Here is an 18,110-nt window from a genome sequence, read left to right as displayed (position 1 = left end):
AGGATACTGGCTTGAAAAATCAATCTTTACAAAGTAGAATTGAAAGTGATATTGATAGGATTAGTGTTCTTAATCATGAGAGACAGATGCCTTTGAAACCTAATTAAAAAAAATTGTAGGAAAAGCCTTGGGTTTTCAGGGTTCATAATTGTCAGAGATTGTGAGTAAATATTTTGATAGGCAGCATCTTGTAATCAGCTACGTTTGACTTCTTGTATTTAACTTTTAAAAATTTATTTTATACACCATTCATTAGAACAAAATCATGCAGATTGATCTGGCTTCAGACAGCACCCATTACAGATATATTAGCCAAAATTCACTGGAAGAGGATTTTAAACTCCTTAAAACACACTTGACCCTGATGTTGAATGGGAAAGTATCCAATCCACATTGATAAAGCTGCTTTGACTCTACAGAAGTACTCCTTAGTGCTTTTATACTATAGACTAAGGTGTTTAATTCAACACCTAAAAAGCATTTTGTGTGCTGTCTACAGGCTGTTCTGAGCCTATCTGGCTGAATACTTACATTATTTCTCTGCAAAAAGTGGATTGCTTTGTTGACATTGTTCAGAGCATGAACTTTTGTGGAGCCCTTTTCTTTTGCCTACAAAGAAAATAAACCAAACTTTACTGTGCATAATCAGAATGTAGAGTACACTATATGTAGCTCACATCTTATATTGCACCTGTAGTTTTCTATTTCATAAATTTATAAGAATATAATATCAACATACACTGAGATTATGCAGCTACTAACACGAAATAAAGTTTATTGTGAAACAAACTGGATCCACAGTTAGAAGGTAATTTTCAGTGAAGGAATCATTAAAATGCATATAAAATTAGCTCATTCTAGATTCTTTTTATCATGATTACTTGTCTTCTGCATGGCACAATTTAAAAACATTGCTATGGCAACTAAACAGATAAGCATCAGTTAGTGTAATATTTATGTAAAAGTGCATTATCTCTGGATTTTGATTCTCAGTCTCCCACCCTTCTTATGAGAAGATGCTGTAGTTACAAATTCCTACCAGGAACACAAGAGAAGGCATTAAAAAATGTGTGTGACTGTCACTTTCAAATTTCCAGGTTAATAAGAGCTAGCAGCTCTCTCTTTTCAGACAAGTGCAATCAGACAAGATGGACCATATGTATGACATTAGAAAACCATTCTAATTCTACACATTAAATTCTATTCCAGCTAAAATCCAGATATCTAAATGTACCCTGCCTCAGACTTGCTTCTCAATGCCACACTTAGTAAGTGCATCCAATAAAGCAGAATATTTTCATTTCAATTATAGGCCTTGCAAAGTGTTATTGTCTAATACAACTCTCAGTCACGTTTCCTCAATTTCAAATGAAACTGAAACCTATTCAGGCGCCTAAAAATAGTTTCCATAGGTCCTCATCAATGGAAGAAATTGGTGAATATAAACTACTTCAATTATCACAACATTAAGACTTCAATACGCAGTAAATGTGTTACAAAGCACATACAAGTTTTTGGCCTGTAAGGCATTCGAGGAGCTCCAGAAGTCTTCGTCCATCTCGAAAATCATTAAAAAGGTCTTCAATGTGACGTCTTCCAAACTGAAATGAAACAATCCCTATGGTTAGCTCAAATACCAAAAATAATAATTAAAAAAAAGACCAGAAAGCTGTAAAAAGCCAGTGTCAGAATATAAATAGAATGTAGGACACAAAGTAAAAGAGGAAAACACATTTAGGCTCACAGGATTCTTACACATATATCTGTCCTAAACAGGGCTCTATTGTTCAAGAGACAATGACACTTACTTTATTTCAAGTACATGTCATTATTTCAAACAAATAAGCCAGAAATAAATACTAATATATCTAGAAAACAAAGAAGACTTGGCAATTAAGGTGCAAATCAGGAAAAAAAAAGGAAAATAATTAAAAAAAAAAAAGAAAAACAAGAAAAGAAACAAGAAAAAATTGCACTGGAAGTGATATAAAATTTAAGTGCCTAGTAGGAGTTCGATGTGTCAGAAAAAACACTGGAAGTACACAGAGAGAGATGAGCCAGATGTATACTAGTCAGGATCTTAAAAACAGATGTATGTTCATAGGCCATGGAATTGTACTGGATTGTGGCCTTATTTCTCTAAGTGGCTGACAGACAACTCACATTTTGTACTCAGCATCAGTAAAAGATGAAAGGAAATACTTGTGATTTTTCCCCATATGACAATGTTAAAAAAAAAAAAAATCAGTCTTTCTGAAATTCAAACCAAGCTTCTGATCTGATGTTTTGACTAAAGCATGAAATATTAAAATATAGACATATTTTTTTATACTCTAGTCACTGAGCAAGTTTTATATGCACCTATGAATTTTTAGATGTTTTTGTATGTATGAGAGCTACTGAGAACCACAATAAAAAGTAGTGAGTATTTTGTGCCATGCAAAATAAATTCACATGTCCACATTTTTTCTAATTTGTGAAGTTTGATGGATGCTCTGATTGATTTGAGAGCAAGTGTCTGTATTCTAATTTTCTAGAATTGATGCCATGATGACCTACATTGCACATCTTCCATTTTTACCACAGAGCAATGTAAAATAGAGAGTCTGTGGTATAGAGAAAACATTTGCTTTCCTGTCAACAATGTTGTTCTGGTATTCACTGCAACCCTCATTAGAGCTGGGAATTTTATGAAAAACATATTTTGTTAGGAAGTACAAATTCCTTGGGAAAGTTACTTGTACAGAGGACAGAAATAAGGACAGTATTCAGTTCAAAATTATATTTTTCTCATCAATACATAGTTATGGGTACAGCACTGACTTGAGCAATTAGCTATTTTGCCATGATCTTTCTCTCAGACTGCTCTTCTGAAGCAAAAGCTCCTTTCAATCCCTTCAGTTTTTGGTAAGGCCTTGTTTCTCTTACATGGAACAAACAAATCCACACCACAAATTTTCTGCAGGGGTGGGAATCCTTGTGCACACCGTGCACAACCCATTCCAACTAAGTTAATTTCTATTTATTTATCATGCATAATGCCACTTTATTAAATATCTGAAAGCCAGTACTGAACATATGCACATATGATTTATTTGCACTACTCAACACCTTGAATTATCTGTTTAAGTAATAATGCCCAGAAACTGTATTTCCTGCCTCATATTTTGTATGTGAAATAGTTTTATAAGAATGTTTTAACATTATGGGATAAAAAATCATGTTCATGCCATTATGTGAGTCAAGTCATGTACAGAATTCCTGAATCTGTAGGACAAAGTTAAAATTAAAACATGCAACTAAATCAGAGACCTTATTTTGTTCGCTAATCTTGCAGAACAAAAATCATTTTTTCTGCAAGAGGGGAAACAGAAGATCTATGCACTTTAAGGGGGCTTTTTCACATTCTTTAGGAAGTTGGAGTGATCAATAGGCCCTTCTGTAACACTGTGAAAGAGTTGTGCCCATAATGCTACTGAATTTCTCTGGGAATATGAGAACAATGACATTTTGACAACAGAATACAATTGTATTGGCTTGCATCATACAGGAAAAACAGAACTAGGCTTTATAACTGCCTGTGTCTCTGTCTTTCCTTCCTTTTTCAGCATTTAAGGTATTCATAACATTTATGTTGAAATCAATCTAGGCAGTCAAAAATTCTGCTTAACAAATAATATGTTGCTTTGGGGTGTGTTTTTTTGGTAAAGATTTTAGAAAGAAGAATAAAGACACAGCACAGTATTATCCCCAGCAGGACATATTAATTACAAGTAAACCTTAAACCAAAAGTTCCATTGATTTTTAGGGTCTTGGAAGTATACCTTCCATTAATCACAAAACTAAAAATACACTAAGGCACCCTACACTACTGCCACACATATAATTTTAAACCTGAGGAAGATTGTTTTTCTGGCAATGGGGTAATTATGTCTCCTTCCTCAAACAGATTGAATGTCTTAACTGGATCAGCATTGCAGTAAGTCCTGAGATACACAGGGCTCAAAGCTGCATCAGGTAAATTTATTGTCATTGGAAAATGTCTGTTTAACTCAAACTTTTGAAAACAGAGAAAAACCAAGAGTGGCTTGCCAAACAAATACCTAGTCATTTGTTATACATTCTTGCTGAAAATAAGATTTTCAAAAAACTTTTTTTAGGTTGTGACCTAAAACCACTGCCCTTTACCTAAGAGAAATGAAATGTTCAGAAGACTCTCCTCTACCATTTGTTACACATGTTGATTTATTACTCACCCTATATTACAAACTAATCCAAAACCTACATTTAAAGAATGCCCAGAAAACTTCCACCTGAATTGTTGGTTCTTGCTCAATTGTCTCTCTTCAACACCACAGTGATGGGAGAGATGGGGAAAACGAGAGAGTACACAGGACACAGGAAGGACTAAAGATATTTGATGTACAGAATATGGTGACTTTTCACCAGAAGCAGAAATTCCTTTCTAGAAGTAGAACAAAATTAAAATCTAAGATAAGACTTTGTTCTGAATTACTAGAAAGAGGAGGGATTTAAGTACATGGCAGTTTTATATATCATTTTAGTTTACTGTCTTTGAGTGAAATAAAGATGAAAACAAAAAATTTCTTGGTTAACTGATAAAGTTGTTGGCTGCAACTGCTTGTCTTTACACAATACATAGGGACCTGAAGGAAATCCAAGGCATCTATTTTAAAAGAAAATTACCAAAAAAAAAACCCCATGATAGATACAAGAAGATAAGATTCCTATTTTATTGTAGATTAAATTAACCCTACTACCTAAAGAATGACTGAGGAAATTAATTCACAAATTACACTGGTATGGTAAAAAAACCCAAAACGACCCTACACTACACCATGGTCAACTACATAGGATGTGGTCTTAGAACTATGTGGTACTGTACAAGTAACATGTGAGGAAAATGTGGAATTTGCAGTAAAGGCTTCCCCCAGGTATTGTAAGGGAGTGAAGCATACTTAGAATATTCCATGTAGTAACTCAACTGCATGTATATATTCTTGAAAGCTTTCAGAATTAAGAAGATTAAAATTATATCTCTGAAGTTTTCTAAACTCAGACACGAACTGAAACAATTTAATGCCAAAGAACATTACCTACAAACCACAAAATCTGGTGAAGAAGGAAAAAAAAAAAAGGAAAATCAGGAAATAGACAGAAACCAATTTTAATAGATAACTGCAGATGTAAATTTTTTGGTTTGAATACATTTAGGTGTCTCAAAACATCAAGCCTGTTCCTCCTTATCTCACTGCTATCTACTGTCATTGTCATTCCTGTGTTCTTTCCAAAGCCTCTATAATAGACCTCATTGTCTCTATGTAAATTATACAAATAAATGTTATCAAACAACTAAATTATTTAATCAGCTTATTCATCAGATACATTAAGGAGGAAGCTAATATTGTGGGAAGTATTACATGAAAAGCTGGTGTTCTGTGAAAAGCTCTCTATTCAGGGATACATGCAAGTCAGTAATTATTAAAGAAATACAGAGAACATAATGAAATAATTAAAAAATAATTTGCCCAGAGAAGGCACAAATATATCTGTTCATAAACATTGGCTCTCTAAGGAGTTAAAGCTCAAAAAAAATTGATTAGCATAAAGCTCTTAGCAGCTTTATAATTTAGAACAAATTAACAGAGGCAAATTCTTCATGAAAGGAAAGTTGAGCAAAGGGAGAGGAAATGGGAAGGGGAGAGTTGGGAAAAGAGGGGGAAAGAAAGAAAGAAACAAATGTTCAGTAAAAACAAATGTTGATTAAAAACAAATGAGGTTTAAGTGGGACCATGGAGAGGACACGAGGAAGTGGGATTGAAAGCATACCTCTACCCTAGAGGCATGGCTGTAGGGATGGCAGGGAAAAGCAACCACAAGTGGGGGTTCCTTAAGGAAAGTTTTTGCTCCAACTTCCAGTGGACAGTTTCCCAGGCAGAAGGGAAGGGCTGACTACATTACTGACTCTATGGAAAGAAGTCCTAGTCCACTTCTATGATGAAGTGGGGAATCTTGTGATCAAGATTAGAGTGCCCTGCCCAGTCAGGTGGAGAAGAGGAATAACCAGGATTACTGGACTGTGTGGATCTGAGGGCCTGGCACATCAGCCCCACACTAGGCACAGAAAGATCTGTTCTCCTAAGCCCCACACAGCTGCTCACTCACTTCCCCCACCCCAGCCACACACTGCCCAGGGGAATGGGGTTTGGCATCTGTTAGTGGGTAGTGAGCAACTGTATTGTGCATCACTTATTTTTCTTGGGGTGTATCTATATGGTTTTTGGGTTTTATTTTTCAAATCTACATTATTATTATTATTATTATTACTACTACTACTATTAATATACTATTTCCAATTATTAAATTTTTATCTCAACCTACAAACTTCTCCTTTTTATTCTCTTCCCTGTTCCACTGGGAGGAGGAGGGAGTGGGGAGTAAGCAAGCAGCTGCATGGTGCTTAGTTGCCAGCCAGGCTTAAACCACAACAAGCCATAAATTTTCTCCCACAAACATGAAGGGTAGAAATTTATTTCTATTTCCTAAGGGTCATAAACACACCAAATTTCAAGCAATGAGCCCATAATAACAGCTCCAGCAAAATACATGATAACAGAAAACTGAAACACAACTATTATTTGAAGTTCTTTAATGAGAATATATTTTCATTGTTTCCTAACAGATACATTTTCACATTTTTAAGAAAAATTGCAAATGGTAAAAACTTGCTGCCGAAGACATCTCTGACTTTTCATTTTCTTTTGCAGACAAATATTCACTTAGATTACACTTTTTGTTTGAGGCAGACTAGACTGTAAGAAGATTATTACAGTAAGACAAGTTGGATGCTATTTCTTATGCATTTTACAGCATTATTGGCTTATTATTATCATTTCATATTGGAAATCTAGCAACTGAAACTATCAGCAGATGGAGAGAGACAGAGAATATATTGAAAGATAAAATGCACCCTAAAGATAGAGAATTCAAGTTCATCATGGCACTAGACAAAAGGTTGAAGGTTATACTAGGTGTACAGAAGAAAGATCAGCTTACGATAACAGACACAGAAGCCTTCCAGACTTTTAGGACAGGGAAACAACTGAGATTTTATCTTGGGACAAGACCTCAGACTCCACAAGGGACAGGAAACCTGGACTGCAGAGCCTGGCAGGGAGCTGCATTGCATCCCATCTGTGCCCCCAGCATGCAGGGCTATGGAGCAGAGAGGCAGAGGTGCCCTGCACTTTGACCAGGACCTCAGTGTGCTGATTGATAATGAAAAAACTTAAAAGACGAGGTGCAATCCAGAAAGGCAGAAGGATATAAGCCATGAGTCTTTACACAACTTTTTCAAGTAATTGTCTCAAGTTCAGTTTGTAAATCTCTACATTTTGATGAGTAGAAGTCAGTATGAAAGAAATTAAAACTTAGTTGGCTCACAGATGTCAGTCACCCTTAGTAAGACTTGAAAGAATCAGCCTTTTCTTGCAGTCAAAATATTTGATGTTTCACTCTGCGAAACAATAAAGAAATTATATTGAACTACTCTCAACAGATCTTTTAAGTCAGTTTTAATAAAAGGAGGACTATAAATACTTGTTCTTGCTCTGCTAAATATATTAAAAGTTCAATTTCTCTCCCCAACATCCTTGCTTTTGGATTGTTCAATTCTGCTGGGAAGTTCATCAAAGTGACTGACATTTTCTTTCATTGATACTGGATTACTGCTACAGCAGAAAAGGATATTGTCCCACTCCAGAGGGAAGAAAGATGCACCAGGCATTGTTTAATTAGTCCTTAGCTTCATGGGCTCATGGGGAGCATAAAACAATGACTTGCCAGCTGTGCCATCCTCTCTCCCTTCAGCATTCTTTTCCCGGTTAGAACATGGATGCATCCCTTTGGCTGCAGCTGAAACTCTCTGTCGGCCAGCTGGAGGTCAAACACTGCACATGCACTTTGCTTCCTTGCTGTCAGGGATCCAATCTGTTTCCCAGGCCTTATGGTAGACATCTCTTTTTTTGCTCTCTAACCTAATTTTTCAGGGAGTTACATATGGGAGTAACTTTTGGGCACCAGTATTTTAGAAAAGACTGCTGCTGACCAATGGAGAGAAATCTGTACCACCCTCCTCTAAAGAAGCCACATTGTCCTCCCAGTCAGAGAACCAAATGTTCCTGTGCCTTTCAACAGAGCACCAGCCACAACACCTGCAGCAAGCCCACAACACCCAACACCCAAAGAGGGACCTGGGGCAGGTCCTACCAACTGTCTGAAGGCAGCTCAGGTTCATGGACAGGACACACTCCCAGAGTAGAAGCTGGTTTCATATACAGACTCTCAAGTTAGGGAATGATACCACACCCTCCTTATACTTCAGTTCTTGTAAAAGTGTATTTTCCCCTCAGCACAGCCCTTCTGTTTTTCTAGTGTCATTACAGCTGCACACACCCAAGTTTCTGAGGAATACTGTGTTATTTTCATTCTAAAATTAATCAGAAAATCTCATTTTAAGTGTCAAACATACCTAGAACAGAAACAAAGATGCCTTGACACACACAATTATGTTAGTATATCTGCCATGTTTCCTTAGCTCCCAGAGATTCATCTCCAAATTAAAAGGAAGAAATGTGTAATTTTAAACATTCTAAAGGAAACAAAAGTCCTGTTTGGCAAGCAGTGGGTGTTCAAGGTTGGCATCTACTGCGTTTCCTTTAAACAATACAAAGCTTACAGGGATACACAAAGCAAATCTGGCAGCTGTCTTTTTCACCAGTTTAATCTAGCCAGAAAATGTCATTGAAGCATTTCTTATTCTGCAGCATATGATGCTCAAGGCCATAAAGGACTGGATGACTGGTAATGGCATCAAAAGAAACCTGCTGGAAGTGGGAATGGACATACATCCAGCAAGTTCCTACAAGGTTTGAAAGTGAATTATCAGTTCAGCCAAGGACAGGAGCTCTTCTTTTGACAGGACAGCCAGCTTAATGCACTCTAATAATTGACTGCAATGAAGTTGTTTTTCTTTTCAAGTGTAAATATAATTATGCTCCCCACTCTGCAAAGAGAGCTATAAAGAAGAAAACTATCATAAACTAAAAACTAATTTTATTTATAGTCTTATCATAGATGAAATTTTCAGCAGAAGATGGAATGTTAATCATATTTACATGTTTGAGAATACATGTATTGTTTAAATTTACAGTGCTTAGGCATTTTGGGGGGCTCTAGTGGATAGAGTTTTAACAGCATTTTTAAACACTAGGAGCTGAGAAGATTAAAATGTGGGATTTTTGAAAGGAAGAGCCAGCCCAACACAAACTGTATCTAGCAGATGCCAAATGCAACAATTTTGGCTAAATTCTCATTTAAGAGAGGAACAGCTCCACAGCACACTGTTCCATGAATATTTGTTATTTAAGTAATTTTTTTCCCTACACATTATTTTTTGTTATTAGTAAACAGAATAGAAGGGAGTATCATCAGTCTTGATGAAAATAACAATCTTTAATGCAAAACCTCAGCGAGCAGAGCAGGATTCTGAAATTTTTGCCTTTTGTCTTACTGGTGTTCTGAATCTTAGAGAACAGCTTCATTTTTATACTGGGATCCAGGATATGTAGCACACACTGTTTTTCTTGCATATGAAGATGCCCTTTATGAGTCAGGATTCTCCTCTTACTGACAGACAAGCTTTAGCAGTACTTTTTTCATCAGCTTAGAGATTAAATCTTGTCTACACAGAATACAGAAGGTGTATAAAGGATAAGTGGAATTTCAAAATTTAATTTTGGAATCCCTTTAGGTAGATAATCTCATCTTTGAGAATAAATAAAACAGAAAAACCTCTCCTACTGTCTATATTTGTAATAGGCAAATAGTAAAGCTTCTAAATAGGTGTATTCAAATAAGACAAAGCAACAGCAATTTTCATTAATAAGAAAACAAAAAGAACAAATTCCTATTTCTTAAGCACTGGTATTACTTGAATTAAAAATTGTATTTAAACAAGAGACAATCTTGATCAGTTCTCTTCTGCCTAGAATGTAAAAGGCAAATGTGATGTGCCATTTGCAGAAAAGCTTTAGCAGGAAACTCAGCTTGACTTTACACAATGACTCAAACACTGGGTAGCTCCATTTGTGTGTTTGGAAAGTGGTGGCACTGCTCACCAAATCAGAGAAAGGACCTTAAATGGACAGCTGGGTAAACTGAGCCATTGTAGCACATAATCTAGTTTGTTTGATTTTACATCATCCATTGAGACAGTGCAAAAGGCATGAGTTCTGACATTTCCTGTCATGCTTCTATGCCCACTAACTATTGGATTGGGTTTTATTGTTTTATTTTTCTCTTTCATTAACATCCTCTGATGAGGAAACACCTGACTATTATTTCAACAAATGTACAAATGAATGATGAAAGGGAAGTGGGGTACCACCCAGAAAACAAAAAAAGTAGTGAAATTATGTATTCAGTCTTTTCCAGTGAGCAGTCATCCTGAAAAATAAACACAATTTGGTAGCTAAATAAGAACTAAACTCCTTTCATATCTGAGATAGCACTGTTTGCAAATTTTTTTTTCTTCCAAAAGTATTTTCATTGTCTCAGCTGAACCTTTAGCACTGACTGGAAGTGGATGATTTGCCCTCCATCCTTAAGAGTCACAAACATTTAATCAAACTAACAGTATTTCCTGGCACACACACATAGTCACTCCCTGCCACCTTGTTACATGGAATAGTTAAATTAATAATATTTATTTGAAATATTGCCATTTAAATCTGTAGCAATTGTAAAATCCATGCCACCCCATCTGAGCTGGCTGGTGATCATTTTCACCAGGTGAAAAAGAAAAGCCAGTATTTATTTATTCAGAGTGAAGGTTTCTCTATTAACTGCTGTTGTGTGTCGAAGCCCAGCTGAGCAGGAGGACTCACTGCATGCACTACAAGAGCTGTTCTGGCACTTCCCCTACAACCACTGTTCCTATTCCCAACAAGCTTGTTTGCAGTAAATGGGATATTAATTTAAATGACATGCTTAAAAGAGCAAGTATACCCCCTCTGCTTGAGCTCAGGCAGGAGTTTAAAATAGATTACTCCTCTTTTTGTTCCCACCTGGAGAAGTCAAGCATAACTTTAGAGACTGAACATCTGCCTATAAAACTACATGGCTAAAAGGATACAGTTTTCTAACAGCATCCATTCCTTGGCCTTATTTTTTTTTTTTTTTAATATATCAACACATATAATTCATTATCTAAATGTGAGAAATTGGTTCCTATTAAAAACCAATAAAAAAGCCAAAAAAACCCAACAAATTTTTGAACTACTACAAAAAATCAGCAGTCCAGCAGGTAGCATGCACATACATGTTAAATCACAACTAATTATGGTGGCCTACCAATAATGATTGGCATATGCTTCCTCTGTAATATCTGGCAATAAATGAAACAGAATCTCAAGGGAATTTATGTACAACTTGCATTTGTGAATCCGGATCCCCTTTGATAATTAATAAAAATAGCAACATAAGAATAATTTCTCTTTAAATGCAATCATTAAAAATTGACAGCAGTAGACAGAATAAGGAAGAAATAATGAGATTTTAGTTGCATTTTCTGTGCTAATAAATTCTGAGTGGCTCTAGAAATGTATTTATCTTTTTGTTGGATTGTACCACATGTTGTGCCCATCAGTTAACTATAGATTGATATATACATCTATACATTTATACATCTATATGCCCACATACAACTGATAATATAGGGTTTAATTTTAATCTTAATTATTTGCATGATATTCTTATAAAAGTAATGCAGTGAAAAAAATTGCCCTCACCCTGAAACCACACAAAGGAAACAGATGACCACCAACCATGCTAGAAATACATAGCAGCAGCCTGAAGACAGTGGAATGAACCAGCACCCAAGAGGTAACATCCATCTGACCATGGAAAACCATTTGTAACACCAGAGCTTGGGGAAGATGGTTTTGAAGCCCACACAGCTCAGTCTCAGAGACTCAAATCTGCATCCATCAGGGCTCAGAGTGGGCCATGGAACTCACTGTATCATACACCAAAAGCTTCACCAGTGCAGTTCCACATATGCAATGCAGACCTTTCCATCTTCCAAAATCAGAGCCATTTTCTGAAACTGAGAAAAGAGTATTCCCAAAGACGTCCCTGAATGCATAAATCAAGGCAGCAAAAGAGAATAGACATGAGAAAAATCTATTTTTCCTCTCAAAAGTTTTATTCAACAATTTTAAAAGAAAACTTTGATGTGAAGGAGTCTCAGAAAAAGACTTAGAGCTGCATTTCTTTCAGAAGAATTCTGGGCAATATCCCCACTGCAGGTGGCACCACCCTGTCCCTGCCATATGCCTATAGAACTGCATCCCCATCATCAATGATGATATTTTGAGCCATGCAAATCCTCACACCTTAAGTGCCCTGGGTGCACAAAGAGGAACCCCTGTGGCATGGGCATCCTCTTTGATTTGCCTAGGTGAGTTTCCAGTGGCTGGTCCTGAACAGCCTGCAGGCCCACACATCATTCCTGCCAGGACTAATGCATAAGGGGACACTGTGTCTGACTCAGCACACTCTTCTCAGAATTACTGGGCCTTCGGGAAGCAGCTATGCAAATTTCACCACAATATATGGGCAGTGTGTGGATGTGATGTATGTAACACTGGGAGGTTACTGTCGCTTACACAATCCATAGGTTCACACAATTCACAGAGTTCACTCAACTGCTGCTGTGAATGTTAATCAGATATTCAGTCTCCAATCCACATCAGGACTAATTAAAAAGTGTTATTTACTGTGGAGTGTAGGCTTGCTCAGGCAACTGCCTGACATTAATCAGCCCTTGAATGCTGGAATTTAAACCAAAGATATGCAAAGATTTTATGAGTAATGCCAGTTTTGTTTAGTGTCACACACTATTAAATCAATGAGGACTAAATGAGCCTTTATTCAAAGATACTTACAAAATAAACAACTGGTTTTCTGCAGTTCATTACTGCTTTCAAAATTTTCTGCTACTGTCATAGTCAGGAAATTTTTCATGAAAGTTGTAGGAAATATTGCTGGTTTACTCCTACTAAATTATTTAAGCCCCAATGATCTGGGGACAAATGTCACCTTGAGATTCCCATTTTTTCTGGAACAGAAACAAATTTTGTGCAAAATCTGAAGTATTTACAGCACTTGTAATAATTTTCTTGAGTATTGTGGTATTTCCAGTTTAAAGGTCTTTTGTATGAGGACAGATATTTTCATATGTTCTATAGCAATAGGATAAGGGGTAATAATTTTCAACTAAAAGAGAGAACATTTAGACTAGATTTAAGGAAGATTTTCTTTTACAGTTATTCTGGTAAAACACTGAAACAGGTTAAGCGATGGATGCCCCATTTCTGGAAACCTTCAAGGTCACACTGGACAGAGCTCTGACACACATGGTTTACTGGGAGATAGCCCTGGTGGGAACTAGATGACCTTTAAAGATTCCTTCCAACCCAAATCCTTCTATGAGTCTACAGCACTGGAACAGCCTGAACATAAGTATCATCCTAGAGGGAGTTCTGCTGTGACAGTGTCCTGGTTTCAGCTGGGCAGAGTTAATTAATTTCTCCTCAGTAGCTGTTACAGTGCTGTGTTTTGGATTAGGAATGAGAATGGTGTGGATAACACACTGATGTCTCGTTTTTTGCTAAGTCATGTTTATCCTAAGTCAAAGACTTTTCTTTTTGCCTCATGCTCTGCCGTGAGAAGGTCAACAAAAGAAACCGGGAGGGAGCACAGCTGGGACAGGTGACCCAGAAAGCCAAAATTGTCCTGGGTTGCATCCCCAGCAGTGTGGGCAGCAGGTCAAGGGAGGTGCCCAAGGGATATTCCACACCACAGGCTGTCAGGCCCAGTAGGTAAACTGGGGGGAGTTACCCAGAAGAGTGGTTGAGCTGGTTTCAGGAAGGTGCGGTCTTTACTGGACTTTACTGGACTTTCATGATGTAGTTCTAAATAAAGTTTGTGGAAACATGAACACAAATATTTAAAACAGACTTCATACTTATTACTTTTTAGTTTCACTCAAAAGAATACAAATTAATGTAACAACAAATCAGAAAAAAATAATTGTAGAATGCATAAAAATGATCATAAGTGCAATAATTAACACAGAATAAAAAGATTATATAAAGAACGCTACAGCAGAAACAAAAATTGTTTCCTATTTTATAATCATGTTTACTTGCTATTAATTAGCTCAAATGAATCTACAATAAATTGAGAAGATTTCAGTAATCAATTATGCATTTTGGAATTTAGGGATTATTTTAATAATAGCTTGCTGTTCATTCAAATATGTGTTCTCATTCTGACATTTTTTGGTTCACTGACATTTCAGGAAAACTATCACAAGAGTTCCAGTGAAAATTAACTTGATTTTGAGTAGACTGTAAATCATTTAAAATTCATACATTTAAATGCATGGGAACCAAATCTTTTGCAGTACTCTACCTTATGTTAATTAAGTCCTCCTTTAAATGACTATAATTTTTATAATCAAAGCTCACAATTTTCAAAATTGAATGGTCCATATGTGCTGCCTTGGCTAAAAAAGTATGCTGTTTATACTTCTATTTAGACAGCTACGAGATTATATAGATCTTCAGACTCTTAAAGGACATTTCTTTACACAGCTAAGTACAACCTTAAGATCACCTTTAATGTCCATGTGACTTCATATCCCTGCAGAAAACATGATAAGACTCACTTCATGGAAAGAGAAGAGTGGATAACTTAGCACTGTAAAAGAGTAGAATCCAGAAACCAGCAGAACAAAGGACTGGTCAGTCTTCCTCCAACAAGTAAAAAAGAACCTAAAAAATATCTAGTTCTGATCCCCCTGCTGTGGACAAGGATACCCTTCACTAGACCAGGTTGCTTAGGACCCCATTAAACTTGACCCTGAGCACCTGCAGGGATGGACCCTCTACAACTTCTCTGGCAAACCTGTTCCAGTGCCTCACCACCCTCACAGTGGTTTTTTTCCTAATAACTAATGTTAATCTTCCCTATTTCACCTTAAGGCCATTCCCTCTTTGTTAATGGCCTTAAGCCAAAACAGATATTAGGAATGTGACATTAGATATTAGGAATGTGAAATGTGACTTTTCACATGCCCCTGTGAAAAGTCCCTCTCCAGCTTTTTTGCAGGCTCTCCTCAGGTATTGGAAGGCCACAATTAGATCATCCCAAAGCCTTCTCTTTTCCAACCCAAATTCTCTTTGCCTTTCATTGTGGGAGAGGTGCTCCAGCCCTCTGATCCTCTCGGTGGCCCTCTTTGGACTCCCTCCAACAGCTCCATGCCCTTCCTGTGCTGGGAACCCAGAGCTCGGTGCAGCCCTGCAGTGGGGTCTCACCTGAGCAGAGCAGAGGGGCAGCATCACCTCCCTTGGCCTTCTGGCCACAGCCCTTTGGGTGCAGCCCAGGACATATTTGGCTCTCTGGGCTTCAAATGCACACAGCCGGCTCATGTCCAGCCTCCAACCCACCAGCACCCCCAAGTCCTCTGCAGAGCTGCTTTTGCTTTTTTCATCCCCCAGCTTGGGTTGACACGAGGGATTGCCCCAACACAGCTGCAGCACCTTGCACTTGGATTTGGTAAATTTCATGAGATTGCCATTGTCCTACTTCTCAGGCTTGTGCAGGTTTTCCTGGATGGCATCCTGATCTTCAGGTGTGTCAACTGCACCCCTCGGCAGTTGAGGTCATCCGCATGACCTTGAGGTCATCCGCAAATCTGCTGAGGGTGCACTTGATCCCTGTGCCATTAATGAAGCTATTAAATAGCACTGATCCCCTAAAAGAAGCTGGAGAGGCCTGGGATAAAGCCAGCACGTGGCAGATGCACATGCAGAAGGATGTGTTCCTTCACCCAGGAGTTAGCAAAGCTGTGGAACCTGTCGCCAACAGAAGGCTGCAGATGCTAAAACTGACTTGAATTCAAAGAGTCACTATGAAGTTCACAGAAGAGACATTCACTGAAGCTTATTAAGCACCTAAAATAAGTGGTGGATCAGAAAGTCTGTGAGTTGCAACTGCTAGAGCCTGTGTAATTACGGGGAAAAAAACACAAGTTATGTGCTTTCTCTACTGATAAATGTTTTTTTTTTTATCTTCTGCTTTTGGACCTTGCTAAAGACAAGATACTCGGAACAACCATCTTTGTTTTTCCATATGTTTTTTCTATATTTGGAAGACCTTTTCTATATTTATAAGTGAAATATGCAGTTTTTAGCTAAGGATCCTAACCTAAGGCATCATTCTGACCTGGTTTTGACACACCTTTACTTGAGTCCTTCAAACTGCCTTTGCAGATGCCACATCTAGGGGCCATATGTAGCTTTTTCAGTGTATATATTCCCATGCTCTAGAAAAATTCATCTTTAATACGGAATTTACTTTGAGAAACATCTAATCTCTCAGTACTTCTAGCATATTCACATTTTTTGTAATTTCTCAACAGCTTCTCCAAGTGAAAGAAATTGAGAAAGTTTCTAATTCTGAGTTTTTAAAAAATCAGTAGTTTTCAAATAGGCAACCAAATTAAAATAAAGTTTCACTACTAAATCTCCAATATACACCAGAGGAATTCATTTTAATATTCTAATTATTTGTCTGACAGAGCCAAAGTGTAGCCCTTCAAAAAAACCCCCAAAAACCAATATTATCTTAGCTTACCAAATATGAAACTATAACAATAAAATGCATCTTGGAATCTGAGTATTCTCAAATCTGTAATACTAAACTCTCAGGAATTATAAATATTCACATTTACATAATCATTTGAAAATCTTTTAGCAGCAAACTACTGTGCCAACATCCTTCTTGAAAGCAATATCTTTAATCTTGAGATATTAAGTAGCTGAAAATAACCAAGGATAAAAACCCAAAGTTTTTATGCCTTCCCTCCCATCCTGACGTTGTCTCAAATATGGTATCTGAGTATCTGTTCTATTCAATAATCATTCAGAGACAGGAGACTATGAAAGAGGTTTGTTTCATTCACCATATGAGTTCTAACAAATTAGTGTTACCTTTGAAGAACATAATTATAAATTTCAACTGTTTGTGCCAATGCCTCTTGAAGACAAACCTCCCTCACAGCTACTAATTGGCAATATCAAAGTGCATATGAAGAAAGCAAATTCATCCCTTCTACACAAAAGCCCTCTACTCCTCCAGAAACCACTTACAAATCACAGTTCCCATCAATCAATGGAAAAGAAATATATAGCCAGCCAGCATTTTAATTTCTACAAGAAAGAGACCATCAACATGCAAGCCAAAAAAAAAAAAAAAAAGAAAACCAGAACAAACCAAAACTAACACAAAAGGAAAAAAAAAGATGGAAGAAAACATCGAACTGTAGACTGTTTTAATTGTTTGGAAATTACTACAACACATGAGGCTCTCCTGGGCACAGTGTGATATTATTCTGACAGAGAATCCACTAGCTGTGTAAAGATATTGTACTTACAATACTAACATGCATGGTGCTACAACATTGTAATACAACTGTTTAATCGGTCTTTATTAGTATTAGCATTTTCTAGTAAGCCTCTGGCACCTGAAGACTTCAAAGAGTACAACCATCTTTCCCTATGCTCAGAACAAGAGTGCACAAGAAGCAACGATTGCTGCCTTGAAAAGTCCAAAATCTAATTTCAAATAGCATGAGTTTCCCGATGCCTTACTTTTCTTTGATAGAAGCATATGTTCCTGAAAGCCAGCTTTTGGCCTTGTGCCCCTGCCAGTACTGAGAACTCAGTTTGCAACTAAGAGGCCTATTTTGATGGCTATGAGGATTCCAAGGCAGTTGCATTAAGGATTGTATCTCAGTCACTGCAAGAAATCAGGATGTTTTATCTGGGATAGCGAACTCACTTCAGTTTGAAGTCCAAAGCTTGCATTTGTATAGGAATCACTTTTTAAGCTAATGTATAGCAATATCTTTACAGTATTTCATTCATACCTGAACACACTAATAGAATCTCAATGATCTT

At 37.1% G+C, this 18,110-nt stretch overlaps 1 protein-coding gene across 10 annotated transcripts in view; it reads right to left on the bottom strand.

The window, feature by feature from the left end:
• The window catches only part of DMD (dystrophin), a 1,046,893-nt gene that overhangs the window by 786,388 nt on the left and 242,395 nt on the right, over positions 1-18,110 (bottom strand). For all 10 annotated transcript variants that reach the window (XM_064706931.1, XM_064706854.1, XM_064706864.1 and 7 more), the window contains exons 3-4: positions 1,509-1,601; positions 532-609 (exon numbers count right to left, since the gene is read on the bottom strand). In XM_064706931.1, coding sequence (XP_064563001.1) covers positions 532-609; positions 1,509-1,601 — 171 coding nt within the window. The remainder of the gene's footprint in view (positions 1-531; positions 610-1,508; positions 1,602-18,110) is intronic.

The sequence above is a fragment of the Zonotrichia leucophrys genome, chromosome 1, assembly GCF_028769735.1.
Source record: "Zonotrichia leucophrys gambelii isolate GWCS_2022_RI chromosome 1, RI_Zleu_2.0, whole genome shotgun sequence".
NCBI classification, from domain to species: Eukaryota; Metazoa; Chordata; class Aves; order Passeriformes; family Passerellidae; genus Zonotrichia; species Zonotrichia leucophrys.
The sequence above is the reverse complement of the archived record's forward strand: the minus strand, read 5'-3'. Positions and strand labels throughout refer to the sequence as shown.